This window comes from Elaeis guineensis, chromosome 4, assembly GCF_000442705.2.
Source record: "Elaeis guineensis isolate ETL-2024a chromosome 4, EG11, whole genome shotgun sequence".
Classification (NCBI taxonomy): Eukaryota; Viridiplantae; Streptophyta; class Magnoliopsida; order Arecales; family Arecaceae; genus Elaeis; species Elaeis guineensis.
Genome location: NC_025996.2, coordinates 3,973,965 through 3,999,922, shown reverse-complemented (window position 1 = coordinate 3,999,922; position 25,958 = coordinate 3,973,965). Strand labels below are relative to the sequence as shown.

The 25,958-nt window shown below is 37.3% G+C and overlaps 2 protein-coding genes across 2 annotated transcripts in view; one reads left to right on the top strand and one right to left on the bottom strand.

Moving 5' to 3' along the window:
* Window positions 1-284: 284 nt before the first annotated feature.
* On the top strand, window positions 285-2,732 carry LOC105044224 (subtilisin-like protease 4). Its single transcript, XM_010922050.4, has one exon. The coding sequence runs from the start codon at window positions 327-329 to the stop codon at window positions 2,595-2,597; it is 2,271 nt and encodes a 756-aa protein (XP_010920352.2). The 5' UTR covers window positions 285-326; the 3' UTR covers window positions 2,598-2,732.
* A 6,875-nt stretch (window positions 2,733-9,607) lies between these two features.
* The window catches only part of LOC105044225 (UDP-glucose:glycoprotein glucosyltransferase), a 36,712-nt gene continuing 20,361 nt past the window's right edge, over window positions 9,608-25,958 (bottom strand). The window contains 16 exon segments of the mRNA XM_010922051.4: window positions 9,608-10,031; window positions 10,119-10,271; window positions 12,345-12,459; window positions 12,550-12,593; window positions 12,724-12,770; window positions 12,773-12,863; window positions 13,001-13,159; window positions 13,250-13,352; window positions 14,469-14,533; window positions 15,231-15,326; window positions 15,407-15,756; window positions 15,831-15,919; window positions 16,044-16,174; window positions 16,252-16,308; window positions 21,355-21,502; window positions 25,279-25,380. Coding sequence (XP_010920353.2) covers window positions 9,852-10,031; window positions 10,119-10,271; window positions 12,345-12,459; window positions 12,550-12,593; window positions 12,724-12,770; window positions 12,773-12,863; window positions 13,001-13,159; window positions 13,250-13,352; window positions 14,469-14,533; window positions 15,231-15,326; window positions 15,407-15,756; window positions 15,831-15,919; window positions 16,044-16,174; window positions 16,252-16,308; window positions 21,355-21,502; window positions 25,279-25,380 — 1,930 coding nt within the window. The 3' untranslated portion in view covers window positions 9,608-9,851.

Below are 25,958 nucleotides of genomic sequence, written 5' to 3'. Positions count from 1 at the left end.
GTTCTCGTCCTTGGTAACAGCTAAGAATTCAGCTTGTTCCCAGGACAAAATTAGAATGATCGACATTCTGGAAAATTGGATGCTATCTGAGTAGTGAACACTACTGCATGTGCTCATTGGGTTAGAATGGAAGTTTCCTACTAATATTAGAGGTAATGTCCTTAGAGAGAATATTTTAAGTCTCTATGCCATCTTGTTTCACGATTTCAGCATGTCGGCATTTTTTAGCTCCTCAAAGAATTCATCTATATGTTGGACTTGTAGCTCCGGCCACGACCCCAACACTCCTCCATTCCTCCTCCTCGCTCTTTCTCCATTGATTCCCAATGAGGAGCCACAAAACATTTCCATTCCTCCCTGGTTTTCTGGCCTTCTTTTATTCCTCCTTTCTATTAACTCATTGCCAGCTTTTGCCCATACCTATTCAAGATGGCAATGCGAAGAACCAACAGACCTACATTGTTCATGTACAGAGACCCAATAGCACAAAGCTCCTCAGTGCCACAGATCGTCAGAAGTGGTATCAATCCTTCCTGCCATCCAAGACTCTAGCATCGGGCGAGCCGCGGATAGTCTACTCATACCAAAATGCTATCAGTGGATTCGCCGCGAGACTATCGCCTGAAGAAGTAAAAGCCATGGAGAGGATGCATGGCTTTATGCATGCCCACCCTGATCGGATGCTTAGTCTTCATACGACGCACGTATCGGACTTCATGTGGATGAACCAAGGGAACTGCTTCTTGAGGGACACCAACATGGGGAAGGGGATGGTCATCGGGCTCCTCGACACCGGCATTTTCCCTGCCCATCCTTCATTCAAGGATGAAGGCATGCTGCATGCGCCAACCAAGTGGAAGGGGCACTGCGACTTCAAGCCAAACCAGTGCAACAACAAGATAGTTGGTGCCAAGTCATTCGGGTGCAAGGGCCTTCCATTTGATGCGGTTGGGCATGGGACTCACACCGCTAGCATAGCGGCAGGAAACTTTGTCAGGAATGCCAACGTTCTCGGCAATGCGAAGGGGACTGCCTCCGGGGTGGCGCCGAACGCTCACTTGGCCATCTACAAGGTGTGCCACGACGGCGGTTGCCTCGCAAGCGATGTATTGGCGGGCATAGACCACGCCATCGGCGACGGAGTCGACGTGCTCTCGATCTCCCTTGGTGGGCAAGCAGTACCGTTCTACGATGATAGCATAGCGATTGGGACGTTGGCTGCGATCGAGAAGGGAATCTTCGTCAGCTGCTCTGCCGGCAACTCTGGGCCATCTAGAGGCACCGTGGAGAATGATGCCCCCTGGATCCTGACGGTCGGAGCAAGCACCATGGATAGGGCTATAAAGGCGACCGTCAAGCTTGGAAATGGAGAGGAGCTCGATGGCGAGTCGGCGTACCAGCCCACTAAATTCACATCCATCCAATTGCCCATGGTGTACCCCGGCATGAGAGGTGGCATTCGAGCCAAGGCTTGCAGCGAAGGATCCTTGAACCGCATCAATGTCAGGGGGAAGGTGGTGCTGTGCCACACGGGCGGCACCAATACCAGCATCGAGAAGGGGGTGGTCGTCAAGAAGGCCGGCGGTGTCGCCATGATACTGATGAACAATGAGAAGCAGAGCTTCACGACGAAGGCCGAAGCTCATGTCCTTCCGACATCACATCTAAGCTACTCTGACGGATTGAAGATGATAGCCTACATCAAGTCATCATCGAATCCCACCGCAACGATCGATTTCAAGGGCACGATGTATGGAGCTTCTCCATCTCTCTCCGTTGCATCATTCTCTTCAAGAGGCCCGAGCCTGATCAATGAAGGCATCCTGAAGCCTGATATCATCGGGCCAGGCGTAAACATCCTTGCTGCATGGCCATTTTCCGTCGGTCCGGCGTCGCTCGATCATGCCAACAATTTCACTTCATCATTCAACATGATCTCCGGCACGTCGATGTCGGCTCCTCTACTAGCTGGGATTGCCACTCTGCTCAAACTATCGCATCCCGATTGGTCACCTGCAGCAATCAAATCGGCAATGATGACATCCTCCGACATGCTCGACCGCGAAGGCAAGCCCATAACTGATGAAACACTGAAGGCCACCGGGTTCTTCGCCATGGGAGCAGGTCATGTGAATCCATTGAAGGCCAATGATCCGGGGCTAATCTACGACCTCCAACCCAGTGATTACATCCCTTACCTCTGTGGCTTGGGGTACACCGACAAGCAAGTTTCGACAATTACCGGCCGACCGATGGAGTGTTCGGTCATTGACACCGTCACGGCTGAGGAGTTGAACTACGCTTCCATGTTGGTGTCCATGGGACCGAATGCGGAGAAGACCATCACACGGACGGTGAGGAATGTGGGGGATGCTGAATCGGTTTATGCGGTGCAGGTCGGTGCACCAGAAGGGGTGGAGGTGAAGGTTTATCCTGAGAAGCTAAGCTTCATGGAGTTGAATCAAAACAAGAGTTTCAATGTGTATTTTAGCACCGGGGACGCAAGGGGAAGACAAGGCCGCATCTCCGAGGGTCATCTGAGGTGGGTATCTAACAAGTATGTGGTGAGGAGTCCCATCACTGTCGTGTTCGCTTGAATGTAGACTATAGTTGGGCTAGTTTTATTGATTGGCTGCTATATCAACGGCCAATTGGTTTTTTTGGCGGCAGAATTTATGTTCTTTGCTATATAAAAATAAACATGCATGAGTTATAAATATATATGTGGTTAAGAGCGAAGCTTTTGACAACTCCATGAATATAACTGGCCAACATTTGGGATTTCTATGAGAGACGAGAAGATGAAAATAAATAAAGAAAAAGAAAAAACAAAAACTTTCTGATATTTGTCCAAAGAAAAATAAGAATGATCATGAGTTAGTTGCATTACTAACTTCCCGGTAAGAATGTTGTGCTCCTTAAACTTATTGGAGAAAATATTTTGGTTCTTTATGTATTTTAAATTTTGGTTCATTTTAAATTTTCTCATGAACAACGCGACAATCAATTTTGATATGCTTGGTATGTTTATGGAGAGTAGAATTGGCTGCAAGATGTAATGCTACTTAATTATCACAAAATAGTATGGTAGATAAGAAAGTCTTGTGATCAAGATCATGGAGCAGATAGTTAAGCCATGTGATGCTAGAAGTAGCCTCACCATGGCAAGATATTCTATTTCAGTTGATAAGCAAGGTATGATATTTATTTCTATCTTCTAAGATAAGAAACTAGAGCCAAGAAATATGCAATAGCCAGTGATAAAGGGGCAAGTCATAAAACAACTAGTCCAATTAAAATCGTTATGAGCTGTGAGACTTAAATCCGCAGTGGTTGAGAAAAGAATATCTTGACTAGAAGTACCCTTCAAATAGCGAAGCAGTCAAATAGCATCACAAATATGAGGCTTCTGTTGTTAGTGCATAAACAAACTCAAGATATAAACTATGCTAGATTTCTACTATATCTTTCCAATCGGGCGCTTATATGTCAGGAGATTGGAAAGGAAATCACCATCTTGATTAGTGAGCTTAAGATTTAATTCTATGAGAATAAGGCTGGACAGGTTACAGCATAACCAGTATCTTCAAGAATATTCATAATATAGTTCTTTTAACTCAAATAAATGCTTTGTATAAAGCAGGATACTTTAATACCCAAAAAGTATTTTAGACACTCCAAATGGGAAAATTGTCTTATGCTGATGGGGAAGGTGCCAAAGAAAAAGAATTTGAGTTTTTGAGGAGGGAGCAAAAGGTTGCAGAGGAGGAGATGATGGTATGAATTCGAAGATTGGGTATTAGAAATAGGATGGTAGTGTGATTGGGATGATGGAGCAAATCCTGATTATAAAATAAAAAATATTATTCAAAAAATGTGACATTACAACTTGTATAGATATCATATAAAAATATAAAAAATTATATATATTCTTCAGGATATTATATATACTCACAAGAAGTCATATATATTATTCGGGATGTACTATGTTGGCAAAAAGTTATATAAGGTCTCAAAAAGTTATATATATTATTCAAGATATCATATAAAGATACAAAAAGTTATATACTGTTCAAGATATCATATATATTTACAGAAAGTCAGAAAGCCATATATATTATTTAGGATGTCATAAAAAGATACAAGAAGTCATATATGTTACTCAAAATGTCATATATATTCATAGAAAGTCATATAAGATATCATGAAGTTATATATATTATTCAGAATATCATATAAAGATACATGAAGTCATATATATTATTCAGGATGTCATATATATTCACAAAAAATCATATATATTATTCAGGATATCATATATATTCACAGAAAGTCATATAAGATCTTAGAAAATTATATAAAGACACAAAAGATCATATATATTATTTAATATATTATTTATATTCACAAAAAATCATACAAAGTGTTAGAAAATAATAACACTATTTTTTCTTTATTTTATAGAGAAAAATGATATTTTCATTAGCAAAAATTTGACGAAAAAATTTGAATGGCATTAAATACCTATCTTATTATTAATTACGCTATGTGATCTGATGTGATTAGATGGTGCGCTTCACATCAATTTTATTGCACTGCATATGGTGCACAAAGAATTTCTCTTTAACGTACCACCAATAGGTCCTCTCATGGGGATGCTTTTAAGGGCGATGAAGCTATGAGCCCAGAGTTGCAAATGTGTAGAACCTGCTTATGACCGCACCTGGTCCCGGTTGCCTAAAGATTTATGGACTCGGGCTCAAAATTTGGACCTAATCAAAATTTTAGATTAAGCTATATGGCCCATGTATCACATGAGTCTAATTTGGATCCATAAAAATAAGCCAACCCATCCTTAACTCAATCTAATCTGACTTAAAAATCTAGATCACATAAACCTCCTCCTTTGCTACCAAGTTCATTGAATGGCCTCTTATTTAAACTAATTCCTTTTTTTTCATCTCAACAACTGCAATTCCTCTTATTTATTTTATTCAAACATTTACATTTTATTGTTTATAAATTTCAGAACAATCATTTACTTGGATGAAATCTAAGTATTTGAATAAATAATCCGGATAAAATTATCTCTTTTTAATTTTATTTAATTGTTGAGTATTTTAAATTTAATTATTTATTGTTATATTTTAGCATATCGCATACTTTACCTAATCCAATCTCGATTTGAACCAAAACATTTCTAGGTTGAGTTCGGATCCTACTAACCTCGTTGGATTTCAAATCCTTTCCATGGACCCAACTTATTGGCTAATGTGTTAGATTCAAACCAAAATGATTACCACATTATGTAATCAGATAAGATCAAGGTCAAACATGCTCTAAACCAGCCTAATCCATTTGTTGCCTTACACGCGCCCTACATTACCATGTAGAAAATTTTGCTTTAAATCTAGAGCAAATTCGGATGGGTCACTTAATTTGGGGTTGAAGCTAGTTCTAGGAGTCTAGGAGTCGAAAACAGATGATTTAGATTGCCATGGAAAGCTCTATTTATAAATAGGCGTTGAGTAGAAATTGACATAAGCTAGATATTCTGACACCAGTCATACCAACTCACGACCGTGCCACCAATCAGCAAGATCCAGAGAATTGGAGACGACCTATAACATAGGATGCCAGAAATGTCGATCAAACCGACTCATAAAGGATTATACCTTGAAGCACACCACAGACTGTTGATAGATAAATCCCATTGTTTGACAGATGACAGTATGACAGCATACTTCTGCAAACCGTAACAGCTCCGAAGATCACAGACAAGATCCGCAACATCCAGTACAGGATAATCATAGGATGAAAAATTTTTTGTGCACCACGAACGGTGCAGAATCATGAACATCGTCCGCAATGATTGGCTCACGTGTGGGATCAGGATATGGCATGCGAAAAAAAAAAAAAAAAAATTAACCCCGTGCATGAGCCAATCACTGTAGGCGGTGCGTGTAGTTTTACATTACCGATGGTACACAAAAAATTTCACATCACAGGATAATCCTCATCAAGGCCTCTCCAATCAACAAAGCAAGCCTGTTGATAAAAAAAACCTAGCCATCCAAAGATAACTGGCCAACATTTGGGATTCCAACGAGAGACGAGAAAAATAAAAATAAATAAATAAATAAATAAGAACTTTCTAACATTTACTTATCCAAAAAAAAATAAGAATTATCCTAAGTTAGTTGCATTACTAATTTTTCGGCAAGAATGTTGCGCTTCTTAAACCTATTGGAGAAAATTTTGATTCTTTATGTATTTAAATTTTGATCCATTTTAAATTTTCTCATGAACAACATAGCAATCAATTTTGATATACTGAATATATTTATAAAAAATAAAATTGACCACAATATGCAATGCTACTTGATTGTAAAATAATATGATAGACCAGGAAGTCTTGTGACCAATATCATGGGGCAGATAGTTAAGCCATGTGACGTCTGAAGTGACCTCACCATGGCATAATATTTTGTTTCAATTGATGAGCAAAATATAGTATCCATTTCTATCTTCCAAAAGAGGGGACAGGAGCCAACAAATATGCCATAGCCAGTTGATAGAAGGGCGAGTCATAGGACAATCAGCCCAATTATAATCATAATGAGCTGTGAGATTTAAAACGCCAGTGGCTAAAAAAAAATACCTTGACTAGGAGTAGCCTTTAAACAGCTAAGTCGTTAAATAGCATCATCCATACGAGACTTCTGTTGTTGGTGCATAAACAAACTCAAGATATAAACTATGTTAGATTTATATTATATCTTCCAACCAGGCACCTATATGTAGAGGGATCGGAAAAGATATCACCATCTTAATTAGTGAGCTTAAGATTTTATTCCATGAGAAATAAGGCCGGACAAGTTGCCGCGTAGCCAGTATCTTCAAGAATATCCTAAATACATTTCTTTAAACTCATATAAATACTGTACTTTAATACCCAAAAAGTATTTGAGGCACTCCAGAAAAGAGCATTGTCTTGTGTTGGTGGGGAAGGCGCCAAAGAAAAAGAATTTGAGTTTAATAAGGAGGGAACAAAAGGTTGTAGAGACGGAGATGGTGGATATGAAATTCTAAGATCGGGTATTAGAAATTGGATAGCACTGTGATCGGGATGATGGAGCAAATCTTGATGATGAAATGAAAAATATTGTTCAAAAAAAGAAAAAAAAGCAACATCACAGCTTGTATAGATTTTTTTTGGAAGGAAGGCTAAAACTTTTACATACAAGAGTATCCCAGAAAACTTCCAAGTTTGGTTAGTTTCCAGCACTAACCTATTTTTATTTTCAGAAGAGGTGCTAGCTTGGCATCGGAGGGAGAAAAAACATCAAAATCTCTATTTCTTATTTTTGAGTGACTCGCGTGCAGAAAGAGGATTTCTTTTTATCCTCTCATTTCTTCGGCAGAAAAAGAGCTATTTTCTTTTATGCCTGATTTGTCGTTTAGGAAGATACTTGCAGCCAACTTGGTGACTGATAGGAATCGGCTGACGGTTGCAGGTTCAGTTGCACGACCGCAAAAGATATTTTTTGATGATGAACATTTGTCGTGTATCGCCAACAGGTCCCCTCGTGGGGACGTTTTTTTTTTTTTTTTTTTTTTGGTAACGCATGGGGACGTTTTTAAACGCAACCAAGCTGTTGAGCCCAGAGCTGCAAATGTGTGAACCCCGCCCATGACCGCACCTGGTCCTGATTATCCGAAGATTTATGGACTCGGGCTCAAAATCTAGATTAAGATACACGGTCCACCTATCATATGGGTCCAGAAAATTTTTTTTATATACCATATTTAGAAAAAAAAAAAAAAAAAAAGACACCACCCCATAACCACAACTTTTCATCACATATTTAATACTTGTAGTTCTATTTTTTCGCTTGAGATTTTTGAATAATAAAAATATTTTTCATCTTCTGAAATGACATTGTGACTATATTATGACATTCTGAAATTAAATTATAATTTTTTATATAAAATATTATAATTTTACATCTTTTTATGAAAAGATATTTTCATCATTAAAAAATTATAAAATTTTTAAACGATGAAAATATTTTTTTTTACAATATTTTTTGATTAAATTATGACATCATCATAATTTGATCGTGGGACGTCGTAACATGACCACAAGATGTCATAATTTTTTTAGAAAAAACTACAAGTATTAAATACGTGTTGAAAAACAATAGCTATATAGCCCAACCAAATAGAGCTATACTTTTTTTCTACATCAAATGCGGTATATATAAAATTTCTCTGTGTAATTTGGATCGATAAAAATAAACCCGACCCATCCTTAATCCAACCTGTCTGGACCATATAAACCTCCTCCTTTCCTACCCAATTCATCCAACAATCTCTTATTTAAACTAATTTCTTTTTTTTTTCATCTCACCAATCACACTTCCCCTTATTTATTTTGATTTTATTATATTTAAACATTTATATTCATTGTTTATAAATTTCAGAACTAGATGAAATCAAAGTATTTGAATAAAAATTCAATATCAAATTATCTCTTTTTACTTTTATTTAATTGTTTAGCATTTTATAGTTAATTATTTATTCTTATATCTTAGTTATAAAAGAATAATTAGATATTTGACTCATATCGCGAACTTAACATAATCCAATCTCGATTTGAACCAAAACATTCCAAGTTGAGTACAGACCCTACTAACCCCATTGGATCTCGAATCCTTTCCATGGACCCAACTGATTTGTTGATGTGTTAGATTCAACCCAAACTCGTTAGCACATTATAAAATCAGATAAGATCAAGGTCAAGCATGCTCTAATCCAACCTAACCCATTTGTAGCCTCATATGCGCCCTACATTACCACGTAGAAAATTTTGGTTAAAATCAAGAACAAATTCGGATGGATCTGTTAATTTGGGCTTGAAGCTAGTTCTACGAGTTGAAAACAGATGATTTAGATTGCCATAGCAAGCTCTGTTTATAAATAGGCGTTGAACAGAAATTGACATAAGCTAGATATTCTGACACCACTCATACAAACCCACGCCCCTGCCACCAGTCAGCAAGATCCAGAGAATTGGAAACGACATATAATATAGGATACCAGAAACGTCTGTCAAACCGACTCATAAAGGATTAAACCTTGAAGTACACTACAAACTTTAACGGATAAATCCCATTGTTTCACAGATGACAGAATATGACAGCATCCTTCTACAAACCGTAACAGCTCGGAAGACCACAGACAAGATCCGTAACATCCGGTACGGGATAATCCTCATTGAGGCCTCTCCAATCAGCAAAGCAGGCCTTTTGATAAAAAAACCTAGCCATCTAAACATTTAACCAATAGGCTGTGCTATAGAATTAATCACAGAAAGGCTTCTTCCAAAAAATTAGGATCATCATTTTAATTTGAAATGATACCTTACTTCAGAATAAACCATCTAAAGCCCTTAATAATTGATCAACGCTAAGAAAATTTACCTAAAACTAAAATGATATATTTATCATTGTACTCAAATTAACTCTGTCAACAACTTGGCTCTACCGGTATTTCTTGCACTAAATAATTTCTTCCCGTTTTTCCTTAATCTGGGGATGTCAACTTCATGTAACAAATCAAAATTTCTTGATAAACCTCATACAATATTCTTATACAGCTACTTCACAAGTGAACAAGATGAAGATGAGAACATTCTGCCAAAGGAATGTGTCCTGCACCCAGGGGCTACTGAACATACCTGCAGTGTGGCTCCTTAGCCAGCTGACGCACCGAGTTATTTTGATCTGGAGGTGCTAAGGGGTGGAATTTCAACCAAGACTATAAAACTTGGACAAGAACAGCAACAGTTACAATTCTGACCGAGATTCTGTATCTTCTTCCTGACCTTTACTGTTTGAACTGGCAGGCTGTGGTAATGTGGAAGGGGATGATTCTTTCAATTCAATCTCCTCCCCTAAGATTCTTGCAGTCACCTTTCTTGCCTCAGCATCAAGATCAACCCACTCAGGTACTATTCTTCTGGCACCCTAAATGAAAAGAATGAAATGCTAAGAGAGAGCTTTTTTTAATATCAAAAAAAGAAAAAAAAATCAAAGTTTGTTGCATTAAATCACCTGAAGTTTGGGCTCCTTGGTCATGGGATTGTTACAGAGATCGATAGTTTTTGCCTTTGACTTTGTCACATTCCCACACCATGATTCACACCAGAGCCATTCTTGGGGAAGAGAGAATATAGGTACTGTATGTTGAGCATAGTTTGGAAGATCCTGGAGATAACATAGGTAATGTCTCAGTGGGCATTGAAAATATTTTTAATTTGAAAAAAGAGTATAACTGAAAAAAGAGGAAAAATTACACAATATGCAGTCTATACGTCTGCCATTTCTGGAATCTTTCTTATAAAAACAAATATCTGTGCATTCAATTTTAGCAATTTTACATAGCTGTGTGACTTGCTTCCATTTTTTATTCTGATGTTGATAACATCTTTGACGATGGCTTCAACTTATTTGAGAAAGGAGGTGCCTAAAGCCTTTGATTTAGCTGAATAGAAGAGGAAAGAAGCAACAGAAAGGATTGCAAAGGATTTTGACAAGGTTCGCAATCTTTGTAATGTATCCCATACCAGCACCATGCTGCTATAGTATTGATACGCCCAGCACGGAGGTTGGTTTGGCACACCGAAACTCGGTATTCTCCTGTACCGAGTCTCAATTTGGTGTATACCCGGTACGAGATGGTACACACCAGTAAGGCGAACCTACTTTTTGATCTCGTACTACATTATTTTCTAATTGAAATATCTCAAGGATAGATTTGGTTAGAGACTCCTGATTCAGTAAATATACAAAGATTCCCTCCAACACACCATTCCAAACTTCCAATTGCATCTGCCATCCTTATATATATACTATCCACTTTCATCATTATAGGCCCTCACATGAAGAGCCAATAGAACTAGACTGATCATTTGGAAAATTGATTTAAGGTGGCTCAACCATCCTATCCATCAGCTTCTCGACAAATACAATTTTACTACTGAGAATAAAATGCTTTAGACCAAAAGGTTACGATCATTTGGAGCAAGACATTTACTTCAAGATATGCCACATGAAGTACAAGAGCAGGAATGCATATAACAGAGACAGATCCAAAAGGAATACCGTGTATCCAGGTTGTCAAATTCATATAATAGTTATTTTATATAATTATCAATAATATTTGAATATTAATATTTATTTCGATGATAATATTATCATTGCATTTTGATAATATTAGTATTTATCATATTGATCTTAATATTAGAATATTAATGTTATTAAATAACATTATAGTATTAATATTAATTATATTATATTATATTTCATGCTACCAGCCTTGCTCCATTCTCTAGACATTACCAACAGTTATCTAAGCATTAGAATTGATTAATCATTCCCAACGATTCTGATGAATACATTTCCTAAGAATGGGAAAAAAATTCCTGATTTCTGTTCCTGCCAACCAAACATGGCCTTAATTTATAGGTTTGGGTTAGGATTAAGGGCTAGAGGTCAAGTGGTTAAACATCAGCCCACAAGGATTGCCGGTTGGAGTTGGGTGGACATGGGGGCTACAAGAGCGTGGGATGAGGCCAAGGATAGGTGGAGAGCGAGGAGACGGGATGGCGCGGTAGTATGATAGACAAAAACAGGCACACACGCAGAGAGAGGGAGGAGGGGAGGGGGGTTTAGCTATGCAAAGGAAGAGGGAGAAGAGGATTTGTGTGTGTTGGGGGAGGGGGCTAGGCAGGTGTGCATATGGCCTTCATGGCTGCCCATGGCCATCTCAGTTGGTGCCTTCAGTAGCTACCATCAGATAATGAGGACCATAGATACAGACTATAGAGGGGTTGGTTGTGGGAGAGGACAGCTTTAGGGGACTGAGGGTTTCCACAATCGCAAAAATGCATAGACAGCAGATACATTATATATAGCATTATTATATAAAATGATGCAGATCAAATCTACCCAAACATGAGCTGACCCAACTACTGAACTGGGTAATTGGGTTGATTAATAATTGCCAAATCATATGAAATATGCAATACAAACATGACCAAATTGGGTTGCGTTCAGGTCAGATTTTGACCTAGTAACAAGCATTGATATATTCAAGCGCAAGGGGCAGCAAAGTCCTTGTAATGAGTAGTCTATGTGAACACAAGAAGATTTGACCAGGACCAATGTCGTTCTATCAATAATCTATTCCTTTAACTTTACCCTCAACTAGAGCTTTGTTGGAGATTAAACAGATCTCTTTTACAACAATAAAAATAATGATGAGGCCTTAGGTATTACCTGATCAAGATTGGAAAGACTATTTGGGTCCTTGCTAAGAGTCTCATAAAACACTCTTAGTGTATCGCCAGCTGCGGTTTGCCGAAATTTCGCCAAATCAACAACGTACAACGCACTGTATAAATGTTTCATAAATATATCAGAAATTCATTGCATTTCCTGATAGATTAACATCAAACATAAGATGGATGCAGTAGTTGCATACCTTATATGATATGGTTTCCCTCGTAAATGGTCCTTCCAGAATCCCTTTTCAGTAACAAGAAAGCAAAAAAATATTAAGTATGAAGTTATGACAGAGATGTAGAGAAGATATAGTTTCTGCAAATCACTTCTAAGGCAAAAATTAACCAGAACAATGAATAATAAGATCACTAACTTGTCTCCAAAATCGATAGCCATCCATCTCCTTATTATTATCACAAAAGGTGTGTATGCAAGAGGCCTTCCTTTTAGATCCATATCATAAAGTTCTCCCATGTCTGCCCGTACAACTTGATCTGCATCAACGAAAATAACCTGCATAGAAATGCCATAGTAGGATGTGAAGAACTCAGAACCTTTTAAGTCCTAACCTGAGGATTGTGAGACTGATAAGATAAAATAGCAAGAAAAAACCAACTTTTGTGTTCTAGAAAAGAAAACTTTCAAGATACCTTTTTAAGGGAGAGTGGGAAAATAACATCAAGAAATAAGATTTTATAAGCCCAGATGATCCGCTGCTTCTCTTTCTGCTTGTGCAACCATGTAGGCCACTTGTAGGTGATGAGCTCATACTCGAATCCATATTCTTGTGCCATGCAAGGTATAACATCCTGCACAAAGAATTGAAAATGGTATGTCAACATGACAGCAAAATTTTAGATGTCACAGTAAGACCACATACAGAAAAATAACAAGCATACTTTAAACTGAGGTGAAAGATAGTTTTTTATGAACCAAAATTTTACGGGCCTCTGAGTGTTCTTAAGAACACTCAGTATCATGATTTTGAGGAAGCGCTCATACCTGCACAAACAGGGAAAAAAAAAAGGAAGATAAACCAAGAAGTCAACATTCTTCCATTTATATCACTGAAAGAGTATAAATTAAAATGCCAATGGCTTATTAGTAGTGTTTTCATATTTCTTTGCTGCAGTGTTAATTGAAACAATTCTATAAAGGAAGTTTGTCAAATGCATCACCACAGCAACATATTTTTGGCTAGATATCCAGAAAAAACTCTGCGCCAAACACAATTTAGCAACAATAATGTGAGGAGAAGACTAGAATTGTGTCACTAGGATTATATATGTTAGTTTGGTTTAACAACATCAATAATGCAGGCAGAAAAATAAATCTACTATTTGTCTTCAGATATCAAGCATAAGCCTTTTAGTTTGTGGCATCAACACCAAACAGTTTATCACTGAAATGCTTGCTGATATAAATCATCTAAAATCAGTCTTCCAATTACCAGAGCCGAGATGTATTCATATAACATTCACACTCTCATGGCCTTGCATTCAGGATAAGGTTAAGGAAAAATGAAAGCAAGAATGTGGGGCGGGTCAAAAGACTGGAGACTTATTATATAGATGAGTTATCTAAATAAAAAAAAGTCTAACCATCTTTAAATTAGGGTTTGTTACAGAAAACTTATCTTGATGGGATAAAACTTCTTTATTAATGATTTCTTTTAGGATACCACAAACTTAATATTGGCTTATAAAGGTTGTGCAATATAACAAAAAAGTAATTGCACACCCTCTGATGCATATAATGTAATTATTTCATGAGTTGCAATATGTTCCACATGTGAAGCCAGATGTTTCTTTCTGTTTGGTAGCCAAAAGGTTACAACTGCAAAAGGGAGATTCCTAAGGGATCAACTGAAGCTTTGAGTACACCATCATCAGGGAAGTTAGTAGATCAAAACTCAGCATTCTAGCTTGCAAGCTCTCCAAGCTAGGCAATCCTTCATTTGATTGCCCCTGTAAATAACATGTGGAGCCAGATACTTGAGTTTTAACATTCACAACAAATCACACTTGATATGAGCCCTCAATGAACAATAACCAATAAAAAGATGCTTTCCTATTTACCATTCATTTGAAAACAAGCGAAACAAGATCATGTACTTACAAGTGTCCGGAAGCAATTGAAAATATGTTTATTGTTTCTCCATGTCTTCCACCCTTCTCATGGTCCTAGGATGCAAATCCATAACATCAATAGCAATTGTCATACAGATAACTCGTAATTAGCACAATAATGAATTATGTACTGTAACAGTGTAACTGAAAATGGCTTATGAGTGAAACCCTTCAAGGCTTCGATTCTATATCTTAATTTCCCTTTTCTCATAACAGTATCTTGTGTAATTGATAATAAAGTGATAAGATATTACATATACACTATGAGTTTGATTGATTTTTTTGCTATCATGCTCAGTTCTATTGTGGCAATTACATGTATAACTCTGCAATAATGAAATCAGACAGTGAACATATGAATTTTAGCAACAGGCATACGGACAAATAAAATAGACACAGAGAAAGAAAGAGAGGGAGAGAGTTGCTGATTACTACATGACATATGGTCAAGCTGGGTAGGACAAAAAGTTGTTAAAACTTGGAATGTTTCAAGCTTTATGAGAGAACGGTATCTTCATTAGAGATGAGATCATCAGATTGAGACTAAATCAAGTCTTTCATAAAGTTGTTTCACCATGAATCCACTCAGGCATCTAATGGCTGTAGGAGAATTCAAAATGGTAATCCCACATGACATGGCATGTCAGATAGGTGGTATAAAACAAAATGATATTAATACATCAGTACCGGCAGATTTTCAATAATCAACAGAAATTGAGAATTAGAAAAGTCAAACAAAACTGATAATTACCAGTGTAGACTTATCTTCCTTTCTTGACAGCTCATTACCACTGATCAATCCACTTGCCCATTTCAATATATTTGCATTCCAAATATTTTGATTTCCCTGCAGAGAGAATTACCATAAAAACATATGCACTCAAAATAATAAAATTAGTTTGAAATGGTATATAGAAAATGACATACTTTCTTCTTTTCCTGCAGTTGGCTATCGTCAGAAGCATTCAGTAATTCTTCATGTTCCTTTCCCCTTTTCTTTGCTACTTCTAAGTGGACAAGTTTACCCCTCAAATCATTTATTGTTATGAGTTTGGAAGATGGGTGGAACGGACTTCTGTCTTCGCTTTCTTTCAGTACATAAAGATCTGCACTTCGACCAGGAGCAAGCTGTAGGTACCATACCCCAGGAGAAACTTTCATTTGCCAGTAACCCAAATTAGCCATAACAAGTGTATCAACCAAGTGAGGAATTTGCTTGGAACCAAGGATCAACTGAAGTCCTCGAGGTGGATCATGATTCTTTTCAGAACAATGACCTGCAAGACAGAATTTTCATTCAATATAAACCCCCCAATACAATCGAAGTATGATTCAGCATATAATTGTTTACCTGTCAAGAGAAGTGCTTCAAGTTCAAACACAGCTTGCAAAGTCTTTACATCACCCAAGTTCTCTAGCAGAATGTTGTCCAAGTCATGGCTGAGGAAATGGAAAATCACCATATCAAATATTAAAATGCGAGGTGGCAACTAGTTTGATGGCAAAAACTACATGCAAATAAGTAAAATTAAATACTATATACTAGGTCCAGTGAACAACATACATGGCAACAACTGGCTCAACAAGCCATGGCTCAGGGACATCAAGGTTCATAGTGAGGGTTTTTGACAACGGCATATTTGAAAAAAATGCTTTAGGGCCATTCACAGAATAATCAGAAGTGCTAAAGTCATCCTACATATACACATTAGTGTTAGAATAAAAAGATAAAAAGTGGAGCACAATAATTCATGGAGGTACTTTGACAATACCATTGTAGGGACCACAAATCTATAGTAGTTTTTCAAAGGGAGATCCGCAAGAGAACTCTGCAATTTTTTTTTGGAAAAAAAATGAAACATGTCAGTTCCTATAAGACCATAAATATATAGAGTGATATTTATAAAAAACAACTACATAAATATAAGCTGCTCTTCAATCAGTTGCAACTAATATGCTCATTAAAGATATTTAGATTTAAAATTCAGATGCTACAGCAATCCTGTTGACAGTCATACAACAGTTGAATAATATCAAAGCCTTATTCAAACAAAATGTCAGAAAGATCTAAGCTGATAGCATTCCTAAGATGATATGAACTCATACTGGAAAACATCTACTAATTATAAAACCCTGAACAATAATTAGCAAAAGGTAAACCATAATACCACATCTTCAAGAAAGAGAGATTAAAACACAATGGAACGGAATGAGATTATCTTGTTATATTTCCTTAGTGTTGATAGTCTTTCTGTCTTAAAACTGTTTCATAATCAGCTACATAGTTGAATTTCAACTTTTTCCTTCCAAATGCATCGCTAAGATGTAATTTGCACATACTTTTATGATTCAGATATTCCACACGACTATATGAGGCTATTGCACCATCTTACTGAATGTGATTTTCTCCTGTACATTGGAAGAAAACAATAACAATATGGGAAGATTATCTCCTGTACATCCATTACCCAACGGATGTGGGAAAAATCTTCTATGAGCAACTGGATTCTTCCAGTTTGCTTATTCTTTAACCCTGAGCAGCTTAGATAACTTGTGGCACCTTCCTATTCTTAGGCATAAACACCCTGAATGCGATATATCCTGCTAACTTCAAGAAACCACAAACCCAAGGAGAAGCAGGACATATTTTACTAAAATACTTAACAGGAATTGAAAAAACATGCTGTGAAATATATTTTCCATAATCTAGAACTAATATAGCCTTGAAATCCATTTGCTCAAACTATACACTTTGGTGACCTAGCTCTCCAATTTCAACAAAAAGCCTGACCATAAAAAGAATTACAAGCTTCAGCAGTCGCAATAATTTGCATCTAAGGATTAAAATAAAGAATTTAAAGCACCAAATCCAGTTTATTCTATCTGCTTCCAAATTATGTAATATATCTTCATAGCAACACATAGATGCATCCTTGATATGGATAATTACCAACCTGCAGAATCTGCTGCTGGGTCCTTTAGCAGCTCTCTGTATTCAACTTCAATAACCTAACTGTAACCCTCCTTTTGGAATTACCGTGAATAATGCTCAAGTTCATTTCAGTTATGACTCTCCTTTTTCTCCCCTTCTCTTACTTATCACAAACAAAAGAATTGTTTGAGGGGTGGGGTTGAGAGGGTATTTATTGGGCAGGGATATTAGAAAAATGATATGGGTTTCTTTCCACTTTTCTCACTTATCATAAAAGAATTGCTTGAGGACCTGAGAGCACATTTATTGCACAGGAATATTAGGTGATGATATATCTAAGGATTCAGATCCCAGCAGGACACCGGGATGGGGTACCATCCTGTGTCGAGACAGGATGTCCCGCGAGCATCCCAGCATTCCGATCAGGGCATCTTAGGACATCCTTTATCCCAAGTGTCAGGACGGGATAGCGGCGCGTCTTGTTTCATAGAAAAATCGGGACAATCCCATCCCACAAGATTTAAAACCTTGGATATATCAATTATTTTTCGAGAATCCAATACATTCCTAACCCTTCATAAAATCGTCAGGATAATTTGATAAGAGCTCCATAAACTAGCCAGATCAAATGAATGGTGATTCTTATAGATACGTTGAATAATCCACAAGTTGGCAGAACCTCCATTCTTGAGCACATGGAACAGGAGAAAGACCAAGAAAAGATAATGTTCATTTGAAGGTAATCAAGGTTTTAAATTCTATAAGATGGGACTGTCTCGTTTTCTCCATAGAATGGGACACACCGCCATCCTGTCCCATCCCGACACCTAGGATAGGGGATGTTCCAAGACATCCCAATCAAGACATTGGGATGCTCGCGAGACGGCCCTGTCCCGACACATGAGATGATACCATATTCTGATATCCCATAGGATGCCCCGCTAGGACCTAAATCTTTGAAGGTAATGATAGCATTTTTTCCATTTGCTGATAATAATTTAATATTTAGAACCAACTTAGTCAAGAAGATATACTCATAATTCAGGAGAGTTTTAGAGGCACTGAGAAAGGTATTAGAAACATGCTAATAGCAAAAATAATTGCTGCATTGACTCTTCTCTAATATTAGCTTAGAACCAACTTAGTCAAGAAGATATACTCATAATTCAAGAGAGTTTTAGAGGCTCTGAGAAAGGTATTGGAAACATGCAAATAGCAACAATAACTGCTGCATTGACTCTTCTCTAATATTAGCTTCACATGGGTTCTTCGTTATGAGCCACTACCAACCTCATCGACAAAATGCAACTAGACTGGATCGTGAGCCCCTCCCCTTCAAACTACAGCATTCAAACTTGAATTCTTCTCTGCACTAGCTCTCTCCACTTAAGGTTCGCCATCTCGATATCGGATCCATAAGAGTGCCATGCTAGTACAGTGTCGGTATGCTTGGGATCAAGTTGGCATACCAAGACTCGATACACCCCCGTATCGAGTCTCTATTCAATATCGGTATGGGCTAGTACACTTGATATGAGGCAGTACGCACTAGTACACAAACCATGTCTCTACTACTCTCTACCTATTACAAGCACTAAAGACACCCTCCTATAATTACCAACATAATCTTCTAAACCCTCATTAGCATGTGATGCCATTAATCCTGCAAATTGGATTAGCCTCCCATTCCACCAAATCTAACCCAACAATCGAGTGATTACGTATGTTATTCACATTAAACTCTCCATTTTCACCAACATTTGCACCACCATTCTGATATTGGTTCCCTTTCCCACACTGAGTTTGAGGACCAAAATTTGCATGAGGCCCAAAATCCTGCCCTCTGTTCCGATCCCTCCTTAGAATCAAAGGAGATGAGACTGGAACATCATGTTCATGGTCTATGACTTGCATCCTCACTTCATATCTAACATCACCGAATGTAATAGTCATGAATCTAGGAATGGAGTCAACAGACTCACAGAAGGCAGTTATACAAAAACTGGACATATCAAGCTGCCCCAATCTTCTGGGATAAATCATATGCAGTAAACCAAATCCACTGACAAGGGATCTCACAGATTCAGTGTTTCAACATGGTAAACATAATCCAAAAATTCTGACCCAAGTTCTAATACCCAAATTATGTGGCAAAGCATTATATCCTTACCAGACCATGGTCTGATCATATAAGAGAAAGCGCCAGCAATTAAGGATCTAAAATGGTGCATATCAAAGATTGCCTGCCTGGATGGGAAGGTAACTAAGAATGATGCGGACCATACCATCTCCTAATCCAGTTATGTAGATGAAAAGCCAAATTTTTCTCCATAGCGTTTTTGAGCATCAAGTCCTTGACCTGAGCTCAGACAGTATGGTCTCCACCCTAATCATCACCTCCAAATGCCAATGAGGATGGTTATTTCTAACTTCCACATAAACTAGAAGAAAGGCATGGGGCTTTTCAATTCCACCCAAATCCATACCTTCCTCGTTGAAAGATGCCTTCTTACATCTCCTAACCGAATGGCTAGCCCTCCACAAACAACGCAGACAGCAGAGTTTCTGCACTCTCATTTAAAATGGCCAGATTCACCACATTGATAGCAGGAACCGCCTAGGAAATGGTTCAGGAACATGGAGAGAGCCTTTTTGGGAAGAAGAAGAAGAAAGTATGACCACTTTCTTGTAGACCCCCTTGCTCTCCTTAACTACATCTTCCCAGCTCCTGCCAACACCTTCAGTATGGTGGTAGAAGAAAGGATTTTGCGTACTCCGAAACCCTCTCCTTCTCTGTCTTCCACCAACTATACCACCATTACTTTGCCGATGACCAGCCTTTCTTGAAATCATCTAGATCCTTGCCATCATTTCATGACCAACGGAGTCGAACAACTTTCAAGTTTTTAAGAATCTCTACGTATGGATGCTTACCTATCTGTTTGTAGGATAATTATGTATCATTACTTTCCATGCCAGGGGAAAACAATGTCAATAAGGTCTTCAATTACATAATTAGTGTAAATATACACATGATGATTATAAACAAGTTTTATCACATAAATTTGCTCTCTAATTTATGTAGTCCTTCTCTCTCTCAGTCTGATAGAATGCCAAATCTTCCAAAACAAAAGAAACCACAATCCTTTTTCACTAGTCCTATCTGATTCTAGTCCTGGCATTGAATAACGAACAGATATCACAAAAACATAGTTGACATACAGTAAGCCCTCTTATCAGGCAAAGCATACATGATGCAGATCATGGATGGAATGAAATAAATTATGATAATAGTTATTAGTTTAGACTAAGGTTTACCGTCTCACTATTAGACCCCATACCAATACCATCCTATTACAATGTCAATACTAGTACAAGACTGCGTACTGATTTGGTACCGGTACAGTATCCTTCGATATGATATGGTACCGACTAGTACAGCAACCTCATTTTTGACAGCATTCCACATAGGCATGATTAGAAAAGCACAAAAAGCATCAATCTGAAACCTTTTAAGATGTGAATTGATTCAGATATTTGCTTTTAATTACAAGAGCATGGTCAGCTATGAACTGTTCTAGTGCCAATTAAAATGACCATGAGAGGCAATTTCCCTCTCATGTTGAATCATAATGGCATGAGTAGACTTTTATAAAGTGTTGGAAAGGGGGAAAAAATCTAGGCTAGTGTTTCAGATAATTTTTGCATTTGAATTGCAAGAAGAAATATGAGCACAAGAAAAAAATGGAAATGTCAGTTATAAGGTTTGAAGTTTAAACTGTGCCAAAAGCAAATAAATGGGTCATGAGACTCTATCAAGCATGTGAAACAATATCAGGAGTCCCAACATTTTAGAACTAGGTAATTCCATGGTTAGTTGGACCATGATTTATAAATTATAGATGAGACAAACTATTGCATTAAGATCATAGTCAGAACTCACAATTGGGTTAAGTACAATTCTCATGCTTGGCTGAATGCATTTCCAGAGTATACGAAGGAGTGGAGCAAGCTTTTGCCCTAAGGGACTTAGTGGATCGACTACAGCATCAATATGTATACTTGAATTCTGATTATTCAGAATAACAGCACTGAAAAATAAGTAAAAAAGATATCAGAAAAGCAGTATTCCATATCTTGAAACAGCATCCGAATGCAGAAACCAATCAAACTAAATAACACAAGCTCCAAACAATGCATTAAGCAAATATGTGAATAGCATACATGAACACATGCATACAAACATCTCTGTTTGTGTATATATAGATATATGTGTGTAAATATGCACGCATGCATCCAAACATACACGAACAGATACACCTATATGTACAAACATATCCACGACATACATTTGCATGTTATTATGTATTTATGTAAGTAAAGAAGCAGGTAAATGCAAATCAAAAGATATGAGCATTTTGGTCGGCCATTATCAGCATGAGCATTAAATCATAAGTTGGAGAACATTGCTCCACTTAGTGAGTAAACAGAAAATGTTTAAATGACAGCATTCAGTCAGTTATTTCCCAAAATTATCTAACACATACTAGAGATGTAGTGTAACAAATCCAATGATTTAGAAGTACAAAAATCAGGGCTAACTCTAAAATGAATTTCTATATTGCATATAGTTTATTTGATGGGGTAAGATTAGCTCAATATACAGGATATAATGACGTAAGTGTATGCTGAATCTGAGCAAGTCAAATATTACTTATTTACAGGGACAATTTTAGAAGAGAAAACTTGAGTCTTTAAATAGTACTATTACATTTATCTCAAACTAGAAACCTGATATGTACAGAGTTTACATGTCTGAGTTATGTGTGTATGGCCATGTTTATTAACATATGGTACTACAAGATGGATATGCATATTACAGGGAGATCAATATATGCATGGCGATGTTATTGAAGGTAGCACTTGGGTCAGGCTGCCTAGGCAAGCCTTGCTAAACCCTACATCTTTGAGGTTCTCTTCCTCTTTCTGGAGCCTCCTATGGCAAAACATTGGGAGGACAGCAGAAAGTACCACCAGTATTTTCGAACTAGCAACTCGTACGTACCTACTTTGGTGGCCAGTTGGCTGATCAACAGTGACGATGGATCCACTAGTGGCAATGAGCAAAAGCAGCAGCTAGCTCTGGCGTCAGGTATCTATATATTATTTTTTACCCAACCCTCCCCGCTTCTTCAGATCAGTCCAATCTCCGCCATCTTCATCCTCTGTTTTAACTTTTTATTTCTCCTTTTTTTGTTCTGCTACTGTTTCATATGGTTATGCTTCCCTTGTTTTTCTGTTTCTTCCTCTTTGTTTGGCTTGTTAGCATCTATACTACTTGCCAATGAATTATGGCTGCAACATTATAGCCTGTTGGTTGCTACTTCCTTGGCCGTCCTATTTCCTGCTGGCTACTGCAATGGTGGCACTGTTATTGCTGCTCTCCTTGTAAATTAGACCTTTGGACTTTTTTTATGTGTGAAAAATAGGTTTAATGATGCCGAATGTGGTGAAAAAGAGTATATACATGATATGCCCATACTTATTTATGTAATATCATAAAAGGCATGCATACTTGAGGATTGGAGGCCTTTCCTCCTTAAGCAAACACAAAGGTATTTCACCGCACACTTAGGCCACACAGGGGGCCCATAACTTGGCCTTGCCTAGGCAATCTGAACCAAGAACATACATATCATCAGCAGTGTTGTACCATTCCAACAGAAAAAGGGTACTGGTATAGGTGCAGGACACCAGTTCTCTTGAACAGTCTACCAGCTGCAAACCAACAGGCCTGTACAGACCGCACCTGTTGCTTTCTATTCTTGTTGATACTAATTGTTTCAATCCATACCAACCATAATGATATTCCAAGACAACTTTTATGGGGCTTGGTACCAGTCTTTAAACCCTTCTTTGAACCTTGCTCCCAACATGAAAAACATTGCCAACTTACAATCTCTACAATTCAAGGGCTTTCTTGTAACATAGAGACAAATGTCTGTTCAAAAGAAATGCCTTCATATGGTTAATTTTTATGTATTAGAAGAGAGTATACATTAATTTTTTTTGACAGTAGTCGGAGGCATGAAATACCTTTTTCTAGTTTCATTTAAAAAAAAAAAAAATTGGCAGAAACAAGAGAGCCAGACTAGTGCCAGTGATAAAAATGGAACATGTAGGCAAGAAAGGATTTGGCTGTTATAAAAAAGAAAGATGATATGGAGGTAAAATTTGAGAGGAAATCATGCCTCATGGCAATTTTTAGGGAGGAAATGTTCAACTAAACAAAATCTACTTCAGTGAGTATAAGGAAAATGTAGGCCATTGGGGTTTTGAAGGTCTGCAATTCAACTTTTCATGGCGCTAATGACAATGTTGAGACATAGGAAGATGGTGTCCTCTTTTCTAACGCATGGTGGCCTGTTCAAATGTCAAATCTGTTGTTTTCAATTCACTTTGGTTTTTCTCATCTTTACATCTAATTTAATTCGATTGTCTACTCTTAGATCATCAGATCCAACTGCAAGATTCAAATTTCATACTCACAATAAAGAACGCTTAACAAAAATCTACTTCAACATGCAGATAGATGCAAATCAATGATCTCACAAAATCACAATCAATCACCAAGACATCTAGGCTGTTCAGCCAAACCATTTAGAGCTCTCCTATAATGGCCGACTACCTAAGTGGACCATAACTAGGTTCAAAATCAAAAAGCAGGCAACCTAGGTTTTTCCAGTGGTTGTCTACACATTTACTACCTAATTGATGCCAATAACTAATGGTTTTTCTTTTTTAAAAAAACTCTCATCTCTCAATTTTTCAACCCTATCAGATACTCATTTCCGGACTCTATCCTCTCATATTTTGCCACAAACCCATCTCAAAATTTTGCTACAGTACCAGACATATGATACCCATCTCAAAATTTTGCTACATTACCAGACATACTGGATCATACTGGTACTGAATCGAGACTCAGCATGCAGGGGTGTCCCAACGTTGTATCCACTTGGCATTGGGTCCATACCAAGGTTACGAACCTTATTCTTGTTCCTATAGCAAGTAACTTGTATTGTTCAACTCTCTCTAGTGCACAACATTCTTGTAAAATTGCTTGCTATAAACCACAAATTGTTGAGCCAAGTTGCTTATTGCATTAAGTGATATTGATAATTAGTTTTGGTTTCAATTATAACTGTGTGAAAATCAATTGATGGTAGAATGGTTTAGCTCTCTTTTAATTTAAGTCTATACATGTGATTATGAGTTTGGAGTGTTAACTTATTGGAACTAGATTCGTTAAACACAATTTTTTTCTTTATGCACTCTTAAATATTGTTTGTTCTTAATGATAATAATCATTCCTTTGTACACTCTTAGATATTGTCCTTCCATCCAAAAGAAGTAATAGGAGGAGCTCGCATTGAACTGCTTACTTAGGATTCACCTTGACATTCCTTTGACCACTTATCTTGGACTTAAAGGACCATATGGTATAGAATTTCCAATTCTGGTGCAGGAGGAATCCACCAACTATCTATTTTCAAGGCTTATTCTGAAGAAAAATCAAATTCCTGCCAACCCTTAAAGACAGCAATATTAGCTACTAAAATCCTTATATTCAAAACATTCTGAATCATATCTACGTAAAGCAAATAAATAAGCAAGCACAATATCTAAGCATACTTATGGAAGCAACCATGAAATATATATAAGCTTCTATTTATCATTGGAACAACAGACTAAAACAAGGAAGCACTTATAAACTTCATCATCATATCAGAAACTAGTGACATTGCAAAGCAAAGAGCATGATTTTGGTACGAACAGTTTTTTGCGGTAAAGAATGGACAAACACCTGTATTTTGCATTCAAAATTTCAAAATGGGCTCGATCAGAACTCCTTTCACGGGTAGACAATGAAGAAGTAACCAGCATTATGACATCACTATAAAATTTGCTGCAGAAAAAATACAGTGAGAAGGTCAAAAATAAGTCTATATATTCGTCATAATTGTAATAATTAATGTCCAAGATATTTAATTGTAAAGAAACTGATACAATAACCAAATCAATTATCAAGATTACATTCTTTCAATTTTTTTTGCCACTACAGATTCAATCCCTGAAAGTTGTAGATCAAAAAAGATGTTCCACGAGTTTAACATTTTTATAAATTGCAACCTTAAAAACCCATCAGACCTTTAGGAAGCCATGTTCTTTAATATCAATTTTGCTATTTGACATACTACCCTGTTTAGATTGTAACTTGATAAAAATAGAATTAATGAGATCCTCAGTGATATTTTATGCCTTGTGGCACCTATGGAATAAGACAGCAGTTCATCTATCAGTACAATTTACTTCTCTTTCTATTTCTACAGTTTCTCTATGGTGAGAGATCCTAAATTGGAATACTTGGTGAGTAAGGATCCATAAAGCCAACCCCCAATAGCGGGGATAAGATTGGATAGTTACAGGTATGGTTGCATTGTGCCATACATAATCGACCATGGCATGTAGCATACAAGAAGTTCT